Source organism: Ailuropoda melanoleuca, chromosome 6 (genome assembly GCF_002007445.2).
Source record: "Ailuropoda melanoleuca isolate Jingjing chromosome 6, ASM200744v2, whole genome shotgun sequence".
NCBI lineage: Eukaryota > Metazoa > Chordata > Mammalia > Carnivora > Ursidae > Ailuropoda > Ailuropoda melanoleuca.
The window spans coordinates 66,964,865-66,983,803 of record NC_048223.1 but is presented as its reverse complement, the minus strand read 5'-3'; the positions used below and the strand labels follow the sequence as shown (position 1 = coordinate 66,983,803).

At 43.5% G+C, this 18,939-nt stretch overlaps 1 protein-coding gene across 1 annotated transcript in view; it reads right to left on the bottom strand.

The window, feature by feature from the left end:
* The window catches only part of ARID5B (AT-rich interaction domain 5B), a 176,702-nt gene extending 163,708 nt beyond the window's left edge, over positions 1 to 12,994 (bottom strand). The window contains exons 1-2 of the mRNA XM_002915102.4: positions 12,560 to 12,994; positions 11,876 to 12,130 (exon numbers count right to left, since the gene is read on the bottom strand). Coding sequence (XP_002915148.1) covers positions 11,876 to 12,130; positions 12,560 to 12,580 — 276 coding nt within the window. The 5' untranslated portion in view covers positions 12,581 to 12,994. The remainder of the gene's footprint in view (positions 1 to 11,875; positions 12,131 to 12,559) is intronic.
* Between the last annotated feature and the right edge of the window lie 5,945 nt (positions 12,995 to 18,939).

Here is an 18,939-nt window from a genome sequence, read left to right as displayed (position 1 = left end):
AGAACATTAGGTGCCCCCACTGGGCAGCAGTGGGCATCCCTAACCTGTTTATTGGATTCACCAAGATTAGGCTCAGCCCAGAAATCATCCTGTAGGGACACTGCTCCCACCTCCACATCTTGGCAAGAAACCTCTTCCCAATCCTCACCAGAATCTCTCTGGACCTAAGTTTAAATGTTGTTTCTTCCAAAATGCCTTCACAGAGCTTCCCAACAGGATCAGACACCCCTGTCGGAGGTCCCTGTATTTTTACTCCATCACATTGACCGTGCCACACAACAACCCATTACTCGTGACGGTTTGATTAATTATGCACTCCCCACCTGACAGGAAGCTCCCTGAAGGCAGGATCCACCTGGCTCAGGATCCACCTGGCTCCCCACCTTTGTCTCTCCAGGGCCCCATGCTGGCCCGCACACAGGAGGCGCCCAAGGGGGGCTCGGGCTGAGTCTCCTCTCCTGTGAAATGTGGGGGGGGCACCACATGCCTACCTTGGGGAGGTGTGGGATTTAAGGAGCCCTTTTAAACGTTTTATTCCTCAAGTCCTCAGTATTATTACTGATTCATCTGGATCAGTCAACCGCCAATTGGACTGCACATTCCTAGACAGCAGGATAGAAGCTTTCAAGAGCCATAGGCTGAACAAATAAAGGAAAGACTAAAGAAACAATATTCATAAAGACTCAATTAGAGAATAGGTCAGTATATAATCAAAGTCCCATTGTTAGTCCCTCAATATATTTTAAAGTGATAGGGAGAGATGAAGGTCACCAGTCCTGGCAGAATTGAGGAAAACCTGGATTTCAATCCTGACTCTGAGTCTTAACTACACGTGACCTTGGGCAAGTTACTTAACCTCCTTCGGCCTCAGCTGCCTCATGTGTGAAGTATGGAAATGTCACAATACAACCACCCTAAGAGAATTTCTCTGAGAATTAAATGAGCATTTAATTTATATATTAATATATATACAATGTCTGACACATAATAGCTACTCAATGAGCAGAAAATGTTGTAACTTCGTTGAAAACACTGTGGGTAAAACTTTGGCAGATGGTTTGGGAAAAGAGAAAGTTGGGGCATTTTCTCTGGGTTGTGCATACAGAGAAGAGAAAACTTTAGAAGAAGGAAGTGTGAATGTGGTTCTAAGACCAAAATGTATGGGGATGGTTTTCTGCCATTTTGGATAAATCAATTAAGCTGCTTTTTCCTTTTTACTATGAGAGGGTGAGTAAGCTCTATGAGAACAGAAATCTTTGTGCATTAGTCCTTGTGTTGACGCTTCATGTCCCCACTGGAGAGAAATGACACATAGTAGGCATGCAACAAACATTTCAGAATGAAAGAAACCATCCATTAATATCAGAGACTGACAAAAATGCCAATTCCATTTGCTACCAAGAGTGCCATCTCACAGCTTTTCTGAAGCCAGTATAAATAATACCATCAGTGGGCCCTCCTACCTTCAGGAAAGAATATGGAAATGAAAGTAAGGTCCAGAGGGGGCCAAGCCTGGTTTCTTCGTAATCACGGACCCTTGGGTAAGTATCTTGGCACTAAAGTCCATACTCTCATTAGTGATTTTATACAAGTCATGACCCACAGAGGCACCATCTACTGGTCTAAGACAGGGTGCTGGAATGACCCACCCTGAACACACCCACGGGAAACACTAGCCTACTTTCCTCAGAGTGGAACCTTAAGAGAGCAGCCCTTCTTCCTCAAAGCAGCAGACCATTGTGCCTGAGGGCGCTGGCTGCTAGGCCCAAGATTTTTCTGGGCCTTTCTGCGTCCATTAAATAAAGGGGGCTGGACTCGCTCTCTTGAATGTCCTATAAGTCTACTCAAATGTCCCTGGCAAATTAGACATGAGCCTTTTTCTTAGAGAACCATGGCAAGTCTTCTTGATCCCCTTTATCAACAAAGCCAAGGGATGTCCGGCCAGTCATGCCTGAAGCCAAACATGTCTGTGCAGATGGCAGAGCCTGAGGGACCAGCTGCCCCGATGGCGTTGCCAATAAGACAGCCAGGAGAAGGTCTCTGAGAATCTGAGAATGTTCTCAGCGACCTTCTCTGCATCTGAACCCTTTGTCCCATGTCAAGAGGCCCTCATGCCACAACGCAGATTTCCAACCAGAATGTCGCCAAAGTCCTGTAGTCACAGAAGGAAAACAACTAAACCTGAGCCTGTCGTGGAGGAAAGTCAGAGAACAAGGCAATGAATAAGAACATTTTTACTCTCTGGTATAATATCTGGATAGTTTGTTTTTCTTCCAATGGTATCCTGAGCTGAGCTCAAAGCAGAGGATGGCAAGCAAAGCTTGGACGAAAGCGAAAACAGTAATCGCTCACAATGATTTCCATCTCCATGGATTATGGGGAGCTGGGGGCAGGCCCACTGACAGGTAACTGGTGATAACTTGGCCTGCTATCTTTGTAGCCTGCAAGCCTTCCCATGTAGGGGTCAGAAGAAAACAAAAACCCACACCTGCACATCCATATATCCACACACACACTTTAACATGTATGTATTTATACATATTTTTAAAACATATTCCTCCCTTCAGAAAAATACAGAATTAGCAAGTTTAAATTATTTGCACTTAGTTCTTTGTCTCCAGTTATACTGTGTTCTTTTGTGCTAGTAAAACAACATGTGCTTTAATTAGCAAATATCTGTAAATAATTTACTTGCTTTTCAAATACAACAGAACAATGGGGTCAATTTTCACATACATTTACCCAGCATGCATCCTGGGTCTCAAGCCAGACTCACCCATTGTTCAATAACTATATCAAGCTGTCCAGCTCTTGCTGCCTCCTCGCGGGAGGGTCGGGGTAGGGGGCCAGAACCCCAAGTTCTGGTAGCAACATCCCATCTTGCAAGACCCCAGAAGGCAAGCACACAGCGTTGGCCAGCCCCAGTTAAAACAAAGTCTTACGATCTCTAACCCTGGAGCCTTCTGCGAGGAACATGGACGTGCGCTAAGGGCAAAAGGCATTTAATGCTCTGCTGCCCCATGGCCCCCAACCCCCGACAGCATGAGCGCCAAAACATAAGGCACGATGTCTGAGGCTTATGAATCATGAAGCCCCGTCTAGGCTCTGCAGGGTTAAGGCTGGGCCCTGCACACAACGGTGCAGAGAAAGATGTTAAATCAAATGAGAATGACTGCTCTAGGACTGGAGGCACTATTATTTTGAATAAGATTGAAAAGGCCAGAAAAAGCAATTCAAAAACATTTCAATTATGTATTTCCCAGAACTACATCTTTGAGCAACTAATGCAAATGTTACCACCACAATAAAACTTCTTCCCACATAAAAGCATATAAAACAGGTTGAACAGCATATACTTTATATATCATATGCATGTTTTTGACTATTAATAAAAAATTCAAAATCTATGTATGCTTTACTCTCCTAAGCAATACAGTAATTATGATTAAGGGACAGGCAGCGCAAAAAGAGCCAATTTATCTTACTCGTGCTCAGGAATACTATTGTGTAACTAAGCAACTAAAGACAAAATATGGTCTAATTAATTCACTCCTATGCTTATTTAAAAGACACAATTAGAACATTTTTATTTTCCAGCCTGCACAGTAGCTCAACATGCTTGAGGGTGTAGAAAGCAAAGCCTATTATTCTCAAAGACAAGAGTTTAATGTTTAGTGCCACTGATCAGGCTTGGAACTCAGCTCTGGGGAGGAGGGGGTGTGTTTCGTGGCCTGGGTGTGCTCGGAGTCACGAGGAAGGAAAGGTAGGGTAAGGGGGGAAGAGGTTTCTGGGGCCACTGGACTGACTAGGAACACATGGCCTCTCCCCGCTGTACTCCTCGCTGTGGCACAGGGATGGAGACAGGGTTGTGAACTTGATGGTCACGCGTGCAACGACGCGCGCCACTGTGCGTCTATTTATACAGCCACAGAGATTCTACAGAAAATTCATGTAATTAAACCACACGTCCTCGTCTGTGTGATAAATGTCAAATATCCATCTTTGACGCTGCTAACAGAGCATCTGATTTTAAAAGCGGAATTAATTTATGCAAGTGTGTGCTGGAGATTGATGCCATTAGCATGATTCTAAAGCACCCTTTCTGTAATAATCATCATCTGCATGTTTGAAATGTGTTGTTGATCTGGACGTTCAGAGTCCAGGATGTGAGCCGTGTTTTCTGAAGGCTGAGGCCCGGGTTCTAATCTCCAGCAAGCCGGCAAAGACCACAGCGTGGCTGGAAAAAGCCATCCGCGCCTGAGAGAGGCCACGGGAGCGCAGTTTTCAAGAAATGCAGGAAATCCGCGACCACATTTCTGAGAGGCGAATGAATCTTTAAGCCAACAACCGATAAATTTGTTTTAAATTTCTTTAAAAGCCAAACCAACGGGTAATCACTAGCTACAATATTATTCTGAGTGGAAGATGGCAAATATCCAACTACCCTGGCTGTAAAAAATGACAAGCAAATGCATTTGATTTGAGCAATTATATTCTGGATATTGGTTAAACTAGACTTTGATAAATGAGCTTGAGTCCTGTATCACTAAATGCGACCACGAACAATGGTACGCTTTATTAATAATTAATAGCGAAGTATTTACATGTATGGACTCGTGTACTTCATAAAAGTAACATTTCCTTAGTATGTGCCTGACACTCTAAATGTCAAGGGGGATTTTAATTGCTTACAATTTTGACTCACTATCAAACATTGGGCCAGTTAAGACCATCAGTCTGGAAAGCACGCTGGCTCGCAGGAGCTGCCGACCATACTCAGGTGAGGAGTGACCGGTTCCCTGCTGTCCAGTCTTTGGTCAGACTGCCACCCCACAGCCCTGACTTTTTATGGGCTGATGGCCGAAGATGGGAAAAGTACTCAAACACGGAGACGCTGGCCTCATCATCGGTCCCAAACAGGCACCGATCTCTTCGCTGAGTACCTCGAAAGACAATCCTGTACACTTTTTCATGTCTTTGGTGCAAAACGACGACGATGGATTTTAGATGAGAAAGAACACATGTGAGACGGGGGTGTGCTGCAGCTGTCCCACAGGGGAGTGACCCATTGTATGCCCTCTGCCTACCTCTGCCTACCAGAAGAAACCACACTGACCTTAAAGAAAGCAGGCTGTGGGAAAGAACATTTTAGATTGCTGATGTCATCCACTCATTCAATAAATACTTAGTGACTGGCACTGAATACTGTGGGGGGACCCAGAGGTGAATAGTCACAACCTGTGTTCCCGAGAACAGCGGTAGGGTGGGGAAGGGGGTTGGGGGAAAGGCTGAGTGACAGGCAAAGGAAGGACACAGATAACCATCACAGAAGGCGCATGTACAAAGTACAGGGGAGAGCGAAACCAACCACAGCCCAGTAAGAGCCCTGAAGGTAAGGATTCTTGTCTACCTTGTTCACAGCTGTATCCCCAGGGCCTAGAACAGGCTCTGGCACAGAGCAAGTGGTCTATAAATACGCACTGAGTGATCGAGCCGTCAAAGATAAAGACAATACTTTCTAGCTTCCAGAAAGATCAGGAAAGGCTACAAATAGTGATTTAGTTAATCTCCACTTTAACTAAGAAGCACAGAGAGAGTCTGACAGCTTTTCTGTGACCAATGTCTGTCCATGGGAGTAAATGATGAGCTCTTCAAGGGCTGAGGCCATTTTCCTTCATCTCTGTATCCTGTTGGCCAGCAACATAGTAGGCCTTCAATCAACACCTGTGGAGCTGAAAAAAATCTTTCTCCAAAATCATGCAGATCGCGAGCCTTCCTTTGAACACACATGGCACTTATTGTCAGCACAAGTCACCAACGTGTTATATAACGTCTTATGTTGTTTTTACATTTTTTAAAAACGTGTTGATCTCATCTCTCAGTGAAGATTGATAAGCGTCTTGAGAAACAGGGTCACACCATGAACTGTTTTGCATCCATCTCTGTACCTAGCCGAGCTCCGAGTACACAGTGAGCACACAACAAGCAGTTTTCGATGAACTCAAGATAGATGACACCAACATTTGCTGGAGTCAGGATCCGACCCTACAAAACCTAACTCAGTACACATTCTACTGACTCTCAAATTTCAACATCATTAGAATCAATGCTGAAACAGAGAAATTTTTATGCCAATATTTTTGACATATGACTGTTAAATTACTTCTTATTATTACTGGGTCTTGCTCCAACCCAAGTAAGAAAGAGAAAAAAAGTACATAATCCCATTCCCTATTTCAGATCAGCTCCACAGGCCAGGGGTCAGCAAACATTTTTGTAAAGGACCATACAGTAAATAATTTCCCAATTTCCACTGTGCGGGTCTTATAGTCGCTGTCACAACTACTGAACTTGGCTACTGTAACCTGAGAGCAGTTATAAACAATACGTAAACAAACCAGTCTATGTTCTAATAAAACTTTATAAAAACAGACAGTGGTCCAGATCCGGCCCTCAGGCCCTAGTTGGCTGCTGCTTATGACAGTCCTCTAAATCTTCTTCAGAGAGTTCATTAGTTCTCACCCTAGTTCTGACGAGCCAGCCAGTTAGAGCAAAGTTACTCCTTCTCCTAGTTGAAGGTCATTACTAAAACTACTAAAAACTGCTGGAACTGCATCCCTCATTTGCTGAGCTCTCCTACAGTAAGTGCTTATGCTAGTTGGCAAGCCCTTTCTAGTATTGTTTCTAAGTCTCTTGACAAAGTAGAGATCATTATATCCATTTTACAGATGGAGAAACTGAGGCTCAGAAAAGCTAAAGAAATTGTCCAAGGCCAGCGAGGTCACTTGAAGAGGTCTCGGAAATTTTTAAAAAGTCAGCTCATGGATACCGACCAGAGACTGAGCTGCCATGCACAGCTAGAACGTGCCAGTCCAGCACCTCCCAGATTTCAGCACATGTCTGACTAACCTGAGATGTGATGCAAGCGGCAATCTTTTAAACAAATCCTGCCGATCCAGATGACAGCATAGTTCCATACTGAAATGTACATCTTCCAGGAGCTTTTTATTTTGGTGACAAAGCTAAACCCATCATCTGGATGACAGACAACCTGATTTGGGGAGACCTGTATTGGGTATTTGTCCTGGCAAATTAACCTAGATGCTGTCCTCTCACAGACCTTCTTTACGGAAGGTAATGGTGGGGGCGCCTGGGTGGCTCAGTCGCTTAAGTGTCTGCCTTTGGCTCAGGTCATGATCCTGGGGTACTGTGATGGAGCCCCACATCAGGCTCTCTGATCAGCGGAGACCCTGCTTCTCCCTCTCCTTCTGCCCCCCTCCTCCTGGCTGTGCTCTCTCTCTCTCAAATAAATAGGTAAAATCTTTAAAAAAAAAAAAAAGGGAAGGTAGTGGTAGTGATCTCAAACTTCGATGAGAACAGCAATATGAATGTTAATGATAATAACAATGAGTCAGCCACTACTGAAGAATCTACTATGTGCCCGTCTCAGTTGTAAGCACTTTACATGTATTGACTCATTTACTCCTTAAGGCAATCCTAGGGAGTAGGTACTATATTTCCATTTTACAGACGAGAAAAGTGAGGCCATGTTTAAAATGTAGGATCCTAGACTCCAATTCCAGAGATTCCAATCGAGTTAATTTCAACAGGGCCTCAGGAATATGAATTGTTGACAATTTTTAACCAGAAAGTAACCACTTTAAGAAGTCCTGACTACATGCTAGAATCTGTAATGCCCAGATATGCTTGATCTTGACTTCCTGGCATCATTGGCTTACTCATCCACACTCACAGTTGCAGGTGACCAGTAAAGCTTCTCATAGAATCCAGCCCACGGTCAGGCTGAAATCCAAGCTTGCACATCCACCTAATATTGCCAATAGATGAAGCGCTTGGCAATTTGAAAATGAACGTAATCAGAAGTTACCCAGTAACAGAACCAATTACCCGCCTACTTTGCCATTTTCCTCCTCTGAAGAGGTAATGGCTGAACGTGGCAATTGTGGGTAATTACTAAAGACACTTAACTCCTTGTATATGGCTCTGCTATTCACTTTCATGGTAATTGAAGACAGTATCATGATTAGGCCTGGGAACCTCCACACACGCATAAAAGTTATCCTGCTTACTGTTTATAAATTAATAATATCTAGAATAAAGGCTACCACAATCATCACTCTTTTGTATTCATTTAAGGACTGTACAGTTTTTGAAGTACTTTTGCCCATATAATGCCCCTTGATATTCACAACAACCCCCAGTCTGCCTCATTATTGTTCCCATTTTGCTGCTGAAGAAACTGAGGCTCAGAGTGTTTATGCCGGTTCAAGGTCGAACAAATACTAAGTTGCAGAATGAAGATGTGACTGTTTCTGGACTGCTCTTCCTCAACACCAGTTGCCAGCACTGCAAGTATGTGAAGGCAGTAGTCAGTCATTATCATAGTTATTATAACTAATAATAAATTGTTAATGATATTAATAACGGTATTAAAACGCAACTGTTCTTATTAGATGCCACTAGCTCGAGTCAGCTGAACTTTCTAGAGTAAGAATGGTTCTGCTACCTAAAATCTGGTGACCTTTGGCAAAACGGATTGACTAGTCACGATTCTAAAATGAACAAGGACCTGCCCACATTAGTGCATGCTTCTAGAATATAATATGATGCATTAAAACTCTAGGATTCAGTGGGGGGAAAAAAACCAACCCTAAAGCTTAGGAAGGCCTAGGTTCTAGCCTGGTGACCTTTGACAAGCCACATAATTTCTCTAAGCCTCTGTCTCCATCTGTAAAATGACATATAAAGTCCTGCCTTATCCAGCCTCATATAATTATTGCAAGGATCAATAAAATATTCCCCAAAAAGGCCCTCTGCAGACGATAGCAAACCACACAGGGACGCTATTTCTAATCTTGCACAATGATAATTTTCCTGCTTTTAGAACTGACGTCTTTACATTTCAAGAAATCATAAATAGACAGAATGGTTTTCTTAAACCAAAAAAGCATACTGAGTCCTGGCTGTCCTTTCGAAATGGATGCTGATGTCAGCTCAATCAAGAAATTATTAACCTCCATTTGGTTACTTAAAATAAACTGTACTGGCTGATTAAATGTGCTGAACATTTTCTCCAAGTAACAGTGCATATCACCAAGAAACCTTTCTCTTTCAGTTACACTTCGCAAACGGCAAATGCATCATTCAAAACTATTTCAAATCAATAACAAAAATCATGTCACTGTATATAAACAAGTTAATGGAGTAAGTGAAAACAAAGCAAATTTCTTAATGAGAGGACCCTGTTGCCCCCTCTAGGTGCCTGCAGTAAATGCTGGTTTCTGTAGGCTCTTCTCCAGAGGAGACTGCTGCTGCTATTCAGCTAATGAATGACTAACTTAGGCCAGGGGGGAAATGACATCACCAGGGTGGAAAACCGATCTGCATTGGGAAACTTTCTACCTGTTTTACATTTGTCATAATTATTTTGCACAATGCAGCCTGCATTTGCATAATTTTGAGGCGTGTCATTATCTCAATTGAAAATTGTTTTAATATGGCTGAATAATTCACAATGACATCAGCCAAAGTCCTAATGAAATATACAAGTATAATCATACAGCTAATTACCAGCCATGTTAGCATTAAAAAACAAATCATGCATAATATTAGACGATGTATATGCAGCTGAGGATTATAAATAGAGCCATCTCCCTCCCCAAACCCCCTAGAGTTTACTTTTAAATGGCAAGATTAATTTTCTTAGGTATGGCTCATATAGCAGTGATGAAATGTACAGATCATTACAACGGTTCGCTTTCATTTCCCCTTAATGAACAATTTTTTAAAAATCGTGTTATTTAAAAATACTGTGTAGCTTTTCATTATCAGCAGTTCTAACAGATGCAGCCTTCGGCTAATATTGTTTTTTATTCTTAAATCAGAATTCGCTTTTTAATTACACCAACAGAAATTAAAACTGGACCAAGTGGGGTCAACTCGGGGTCTTTAAAAATATTTCAATTTCAATTAAAAAAAGAGAGAGAGAGGGAGAGTGACCACAAAATATCTCATAAAATACTGAATAATTTCCTTCTGGGTTTAGTCAGAAGTCTATTAGGCACCAGCTCTTTTCTGGATATTTAATCCTTCCCTTTTCCAGATCACAGGCCATGTTGAAGTAATAAATTTGAAAAGCAAATAATAAGAAATCAGGAGGGGGAGGGGAGGAAGACAGCTGCGCAGGAAAGTTGGGTCGGGGGAGGGGGGCCCAGCTAGACCTTGGGAGGGGGAAAGAGCTCAACCTGTTGGTGGGTTGCAGGATTTTTCACAGTATTTCCAAACAACACCTTTGTAAAATTGCAGGCAGACGTCGGGAAGTAGGAACGTTTAAAACCCAAAGCTGGCGGGGGACGGCGAAGGCGGGGGGGACGTTCGGGGAGGAGGGCGGGGCTTATTTCCGAAGAGGCAGATCTGAGGGCGAAGGTTTTGACGAACTCCAGTAATTAACCGGCATAGACCACTGATGGGTAATTCGATCCTGGGAGAGGGAGCGAACCGGCGTTGCCAAAAGTAAAATCAAGTCCATCAAACCAAGGAATTCTGCAAGGACTGGCAGGCAGCTAGCTCCACGCTCCGGGATGAGTTAAACCGGGAACCATTCATTTAACAAAAAGATCCTTACATCTACCTCGAAAGCTCGAGAGTCTGGCACAGAGCTAGCTGCCCTCAAAAGTCTCAGTTTGATCACCCTGCTCTCGCTCGGGCAACACAAAGCCTTGCCAGGCGGCCGCGCACCCTCCCTCCCCACTGCACCGAGGGCACAGCCTCCCCTAAATAGTTCCCCCGATGGGTATCACGGCGCTGAGGTCGGTCAGCTGACGAGGGGAGCCCGCAGAACTGCGGTCACACATGAAATGACAGAGCCGAAGGGAGGCGGCCGCCCCGGCGCCCGGTGACAGCAGCTCACCTCGGGCGTCCTCCCGGGAGCGCGGCTAGCGTCCCCGCGGCCGCCCAGAAACGTGCCGGAGAAGCTTGGTCCCTCCCCACCCTCCCCGGGAGCGCCGTCTGCGCTCGGAGGCCGCCGGACCCGCAGGGCCAGTGGGCTAGCACACACCCCTCTGCCTTCCCTCCCCCGTCCCGGTCCCACACATCCCCAAAGATCGCGCTGGAAGACGTCCACTTTGCGTGGAGTAATTGAAAACTAGAACATCAAATGGCTTGTCCGAGGGGGAGGGGGTGGGGGCGAGAGATAGTTGTTAATGCTTAACGTGTTTGTGCCGGTTACACGACCGCTTTGAAATCCGCCCGGGCAGATCTGCAAGTTATTTGAATGTATTATTCCAGTACCTGTCATTTATCACTTTATTCAACACGTCTTTGCCAACTCAATAGCTTTTGATCTCACTCTGCCTCCATTTCGTAATTTCCGCCCTCTTAAACATATCAAATACTTACTTAAAAAAAAGTGAACAATATCGAAACCCACCGAAAGAAATCCACCCAGCCCCGACCGAGCCAGACGCGAAGGTAAAATTTTCAAAAGGCAAAAAAATATAAAAAGCATGTGATGTTCAAGCGGCTGTAGCAAGAGAGAGAACGATCTCTCTCTCCCTCGCTCTCTCGCTCTCTCACACACACATACACACACATCCTTGAACAAAACCCTTCTCGAACAAGTTATTTGATCTTGACTAAAATCAGCAGTTGGAACCTCTTTGTAAAGCTGACAGCCAAACTCTGACAATGGCAAAATACTCGAGCCCCAGCTAGTGGCGCTACCCCTTTAAAAAAGGAGTCGATCCTGCTCGCCTGCATAAGTGAATACAGTATTTTCAAGCTTGCCCTGTAATAAGCATTACTAAGGGGGGGGGGGATAATAAAGAAAGAAGAGAGGGAGATATAAGTTTACCACCTCGCCATGGTCGCTATTTCTGCCCTGGGGAGTGTCTTCTGGGAGGAAATAAAGTTTAGAGCTGGATAAAAGTTGCCGGCTGGTCCTCTCTTCCCACAACAGCTGGAGCTCCGCTATGCAAATCGGATCCTTTGGCGTACATCTTACAAAGAAAAAGTCGCCAAGGGACAAAATTCTTGGTTTGCCTTCGAGGTGGAATTGAAAAGCCTTGTAGAAAATGTAAGGTCCGTGCAAGCCACACGGTGAGCCGACCCACTGCAGGGGAAAAAAAGCACCAAATAAATAACGTAGCCATCAGAGCACAAACATCTATTCCCAGACACATTTACACACAGACATCCACACTCTTAATACAGAAGAGCCAACAGATATAAAGCTGGGTGGAAAAATAATAGAGCCCACAAATTTTCTGCCTCCCTTAAAAAAAAAAAAAAAAAAACTCCGGGCACCCCCACCGCCACCTCTCCCTACTTCTCCATCTGAGGCGGTAAAATTACATTATGTATGTATGATCAGTGCAGGGATTTTTTTAAACAATAAAAATGATTTGGGGGGATGCAGAGGGTAAAAGTTTGGTGAAAAGTTTGTGGGGGGGTGTGGGTGGGTGCAGAGGTGTGGGTGAGTTGGGGGGCTGGGGGGTGCCGGGGGGTGCCGGGATCGGAGGAGCGGAGGAGAGCGAAATACCTGGAGTGAGTTGGGCTCCATCTCGACGTTCTGAATTGATTGAACTCAACATTCTCTCCAAACTTGTTGGCTTGAATGGATTGCATCAGGTCCTGGCAGGGAAAAACATTCTCTGCCTTCAGCTGGCGTAATGTCTCAATATAAAACTGAGCTCTTGCCTCCCCTTCGGCACCAAAATGATTGAAAATATGTCCTAATATTTCTCTGACGACTCAATTTTCAGCTCCTGTCAAAACTGTGTAGGTTTCCTTCCAAATGTGGGATGATCAAATTCATAATCGGAAGAAAGGTTCCGTCCGATCTCGGCGGGAAGCGGATGGATCAAGGCAAAAAACATATAGGAAGGTTTGTAAAAATAAAATCCACCCTAAAACTGTGTGAAGACGAGCTCTCCCTCTTCCCAATCTCCCTTGTCTAGGGGTGTCGTCTAATGAGATTTTTGGAGGAGACGAGAGCTAGCGAGCTCTGCTGTGCATCTGACAGGACCTGCTTGTATATGTCTAATATAAAGAACATTTCCTGCAGAGATTCCGGGGCGCTGCTCCTCTTTCTAATGCTCCTTAGCAGATTTGCTGTTATTAGACATGTAGATTTGTTTGATAGTTAAATTACGCTTCCTCACTGCCATGTTTTCGAGAACTAATCTGTTAAATTATCTTTTGATGCCTATTTACATGGAAGGGAAAAGTGGGTTATCGATTATATAAACATATAAATATTAATGCATTTGTTCGCTTCGCAAAAAAATACTCGGAAAAAAAAAACCCAGAAAGACAAGTGAGCAGTGCACACACATCTCGGGATTTTGCAAACAATATTGAACGGACAGCGACTGCATTTAGGGACTGGAACAATAAACGATGCATGATAAATCAATAAATGCGAGCAGCGAGTCTGCTCGGAATATGAATTCAGGCTCCCGGTTCTGCGTGTGCATTCTTTAATTTTGAAGTATATACACTAGTACGTGTTTACAATGCTGATGGACGCCAAGGGCGCTCTCAAATGATAATGTGTTTATATAACCCAGCGCTACAGGAATAATATACCGACTCCTACCCCACCCCCATCCCCTCCCCCGCCAAAAAAGGGAGGGGAGCTTCCTCAATAATAGTTTGAAACTGAAAAAAATCCATTTGCAAACTAGTTAAATACAACCAGAAATTAAGCTGTTGAAAACCGGGGGCATGAACCGTAAGACAATAAAGGTTTTAAATGTGTATATTTATTGTTCTGGAGCCCTGGAGCATTGCGAGGTTTGCATGCACGGCTATTATGCAAACACAGAGAAACTTAAGAGCGACAGAACAAGGAACAGGCAGAGACTGCAAAGCCCTCGCTCGCCGACCCAGCTGCCCGTCCTCCGCCAGGCTAGATTGCATTTTCGCAGTGTTGATGTAAAATGGTGTACTCGTTTCCCCCACGCTCCCCACCCCCTTCCCTGTTCTCCTCCCACTTTTTTTTTTTTTTTTTTTTTTTTTTTTTTTTNNCTCCTTCCAGCCCCTCCCGCCCCCCCCCCCAGATTTTATTATATTGGCACCAATCTTTCTAAAGTGGGTCTGGCATGCTAAAAAAGTAAACATGTACTATATGGGGAATAAGGTCTGTATAGTATGACAGTTGAAACTTGATCTGTGATAAAATTACAGGATGTTGAAATTACTAGTAAGCTATTTTTAACGCTTTCGCAACGTTTCACCTCTAGTCACAGCATCTAGTTGAAACAGGATTACTTTAATGAAAATTATATTCACATGGCTGAAGTTAATACACCCAGCAGAGCACAAATGCCTCATATTCAGTGACTTGAGGTGGAAAGACCCTCTGTGTGTATTTTTATGCCTTCTCATAACGTCTGCGTCCGCTGCAGTAAGAATTAGGGCACTTAACATTATCTAAACCACATTTTTGATTCAGAACATGGGGAAGTAATAAAAGGCAAGATCTATCTCGTTTCTATACACAGAGAGATAAACGAAAGAAAATGGCAGATCCTCCAATTACAATAAGTAATAAAAGCCCATGCCAAAGAGCTGGTATTCTTAAAGATGAAAACTATTTTAATAATTTAAAGTAATATCACAACTCTGCACAATGAAGGAGGACAATGTAACAATTCACAGTCTCCCATCTTTGCATTAGCCAAATTATGACTTGCACATCACTCTTTAATTATCTTCCTTGAAATTTCATCTGATCTTTCTATTTTATAAACATGGGTTACAAAGAGAAATTACAGCTCTCTCGCGCTTTCTCTTTCTTTTTAACTTTATGATGCATACTGCAGACATTTGATTAGAATAACCCATTTTGTTCATTTTTTTACATATGAATGGACTTGACTGAAGGGCATTTTACATTGTTTTTTTTTTGTTTTTTAATACAGGAGAGATGCCTGAGGCTTCAGTCTCTGTCCTGTTAGTGTAAATATATACATCCAGTTCAAGACATCCTATTTTTAAAAACTTGAGTTGCAGTATTTTGACAAGATCATATTTGAGATCGACTCTGAGTCAGTTTCCTGTATGACCAATGCAGCAGCATTTATGCAGGAAACCTCAACAGAATGCCTGAGGGTATCCCTGGATTGTATATTAAATCTCTCTCTTAAAAAATACACAGCTTTTTAGAGCATCTAAGCAACTTCTGCTGGTTTTGGTGCTGTAAGTCTTTAAGTGTCTGTGAGGGACTTCATCTAATTAGAAACCCTGTTTCTATGTCTCTTCAAGGTAGGCGCTGAACTAGGCTGCATGCTGCGTAATCTCTCTTCTCGTAAACTCCCGATAAGGTTTTTCAGATGTTAACAATTGCAAGGATCTAGGTCTGAATATTTCTGAATATCTGCAGTCTTGTAATCAGATGAATGCTAAATTTCAAAACTGGATCACAGAGGTATCTTCCCTGTCTTTTTACAGCACCACCACAACCACCCCCCATGAACATAATAACATCTAATAAATCAAACCTCTGGTCCAATCCTGTAAATGGCTTTTAAAATTACAGATCACAATGGTGTGTGTTTACAAAAAAAAAAAAAATCAAGCAAAAATAAAAACCAAAAAATATCCTCTATTTTACCTCTTTAATATGATGCTTGATAGGCACCTGTAAATTATCTGTGTAGCAAATATCCATACAAAGAAAGTTTCAATTAAGATAAGGAGATTGTATTGAAACAGTTCTTTGAAGTAATGTAGTTAATAGCCTGTTTGATTTCTTCTTGTGAGAGAGTAATAACGTGGATTCAAGGCTCCATCAATCACAGAGCAGATGTAAGACTTGAGACACCGACACCCAGGGGAATAGAGGCAAACTCCTGCAGTGCAGGGTCCTTGGGCTAATGTAAAGTAAATACTCATAAACAGATTGAATGTTGTAAGAAGACAATCCATTCAGGACAGTTATAATCATGAAAGCAACTGCTTTATTTATCTATAAAAAAGCTTGTAGCTGGGACTCACTGTGTATAAAGGAGGAGTGGGAAAGAAAGCAGTATATGTTTATATGACCCACTATTTTCTGGGCTCTTTCTTACACTGAAACACAGGACCCTTTACCCACACATCTATATTCCTGCTGCTTTGCTAGCCCAAAACCCAGCTCTCTGTTTTATTTGGTTTATTTAAAAGGTAAAAAATAAAAAATCCTTCTCACCCCCTCAAGGGGTGGGGAAGCAGTAGACACATTTTTTCAGCGCCTGTGAATCGTTTCATAAAGGATCAGGAGGATTAAGTTAGTTGCAAAAACCAGCAGTGACATAATTAGGCAGCTTGGGCTATAATAAACAGGATCATTAAAAAAAAAAAAGTACAGTTTGAAGGAAGAAGGCAACCATTTCGAAAATTCAAACCTCTCTGCGCCCCTCTGGGCCTCCCCCTCCCCCAAATTGCAAAAGACAACTGAAGCATTTTTGACCTTGGCTACAATAATACTTCATGTTTTAGCACTTTAGTCAGCATTTTATCTACTAATTGCTACACACTACCGCATGTGGCTCGAATCTGCCACTGCAGCTCTCTTTCACTGGTGAGCGAATTGCTTGATAAAGACTGGGAATTCAACCTGGCTGTTTCCTTTCTTGCTCCCCCACGTCTCCCCCCTCCTTTTTCCTTTCCTCTTCCAGCTAGAAGCCGCTAATTTTTGCAGAAAATACCGCATGGATCAGTACAGGCACGGTGAATGGTTCCCTAATCTCCTTCCACCGGCTAACCTCGGGCCACTTTGGCGATCGGGAGGCAAAGGGAGGGGATGAAGGGGTGGCGGGGAGGAATGAGTGGGGGCGAAGCCGGGGGAGGGTGGATCCTGGCCTGTGGTGGACCTGATGATGCTAGGTGATTCTGCACATTGGTCCGCTGGCCAGGCCATCGCTGGCTGGAAGTCCGTGGGACTCCGCGCTGCCCACCTGGGGACCTTGAGTTAGGGGCTCTCCTGTCTTGCTTGGTTAGGAAGTGGGGTTCGAGGGGGTAGCCCCGGAGTCTGCAGACTGATTCGTGGATCTTAAAAGCAGCCCTGTCTGAGGGTCAGCCACCGCCTAGTCCCCTCCCCCTTCCAAGCTTGGCGCCGTCGTCAGCGGTGGGGGTGGGTGGCGTTATTAATAAGGCGGCCTCCAGCAGAGCAGGCTCGCCAAGTCTTAGTGCAACAAGTCTATTGGTTTGAAGGAAGATAAACCGGGTTATGCGGGTCATTGCTTTCCTGGAGACCTCTAGTGGTCAAAGGTTGAGCTACATCTTAAATATGGGGCTCATATTTGTCGCTTGTCTCCAGGGCTGTGGTGGGCGTGGGTCTCCAACTCAGGTCAGGCAGTAAGGTCGTAGCCAGGTACACATTTCTCATGCGCTTGAGGCCAAAGCCAAGAGAGAAGCGAGGCACTCTGAGAAGATCCCCCAGGGAGGGGTCACGTGATGCCCTTTGTGGACACGGAGGCCCCAAGTTCCTCTGCCCTTGGTACAGACCGAGACTTCCTATCTTAATCTTGATTTTCCTCCCGGGCCTGAGATTAATTAGGTATTCTCAGGGAAGTTGGATTAAATTTGTCCGAGCCATTTCCAGTTATAGTAGCAATACTGCATCTATTTTTCTAAATTTGTTTGTAAATGAAAGCCGAGTCCCATTCCCTACCCTGATCACAGATACACACAAACCCCCTTAATTTTAACAACTCATTGCCTTCAAATGCCTTGATATTTATGGGTTATTTAGTTTAGAAATAAATAATTTCATTTCTTCTTTTTTAAATCGCACGCACTGCAGTGGTGTATGTAGGACATTTGACTCAGTTGTGACCGTGTTCCTCCATTGGGATGACACACCATTTGGTGAATGGGTGGTGGTAACTTCCAGGCTCCTTATTCTTCAGCTTCATTTGTGATCCACATATTAATAAAGAATTGGATCAAATTGCCCCTCAGCCTGGTATGCTGGGGACAGCTATCTTAGATCATTCTAAAACCGGAGATCCCAGCCCTTTGAGGTTTGTTAAAACATCTTGCCATACCTGATTTTTAAAAAAGAAGACAAAATGTACGGGCATGGAGTTTGGGCTCTAGTGGGGGACTCATATACTGCCTACTAAAAATTTCTCTGTGCTGTTTCAAATGGACGTTAATGATGCCTTGTATTTGGTGATTTATGACTTAAAATTACTTGACAGGCATTAAGCAACTCATTATTTAGAGCAGAGTGGGTATGGTAGGTAAATCACTAGACCGAAAGTCAAGGGGACCATTCTTCACTGATTTCCTATGTCTCACTGTCCATGGCTATAATTATCTGCAGGACTCAAACCCTAATTCTGGCTTTGTCAGGATTTCTCAGATAATTGTGGCAGAATTACCCAGACTGGTCATCTGTGGAGTGGCAGCCCCCTGTGCTAGGCCATCAACCAAACCCACGGAAGCGCCAGCAAGTCCCTTGGCTGCTTCCACCTACATTTTGCCATGCCACAGACTGATAATTTTATGACTTGTTATTACAGGTTGAAATATGTAAATGTAGTAATTCACTAAGGGTGTAAAGAGATCTGAGTGCTTCAGAGGAGAAATAACACCAGGAAGAATAGTGAGATTGTTTCTGTTCTTGTCTTCCATAAGCTTTGGCCAAAATGAAATTGGTCAGCCTTTTCGCGAAGGAGGTAGGGGACCAGACAAACCTTACTCAGGGCGTGCACAATTCCATTCTCAAGGTATGCTGGAACCAACCATTACTTACTCACCAGAGCTGATTGTTACATTTTCAGGAATTTTGCAAGCTGGCTTTTAAACATCCCTATTACTAAACATTAAATTACATGAACTCACAATTAAGTATTGTATTAAAAACCAAGATAATACGTACTCAAAATTCATCACTTTCTGATTATTTTACTACATTTTACTATAATC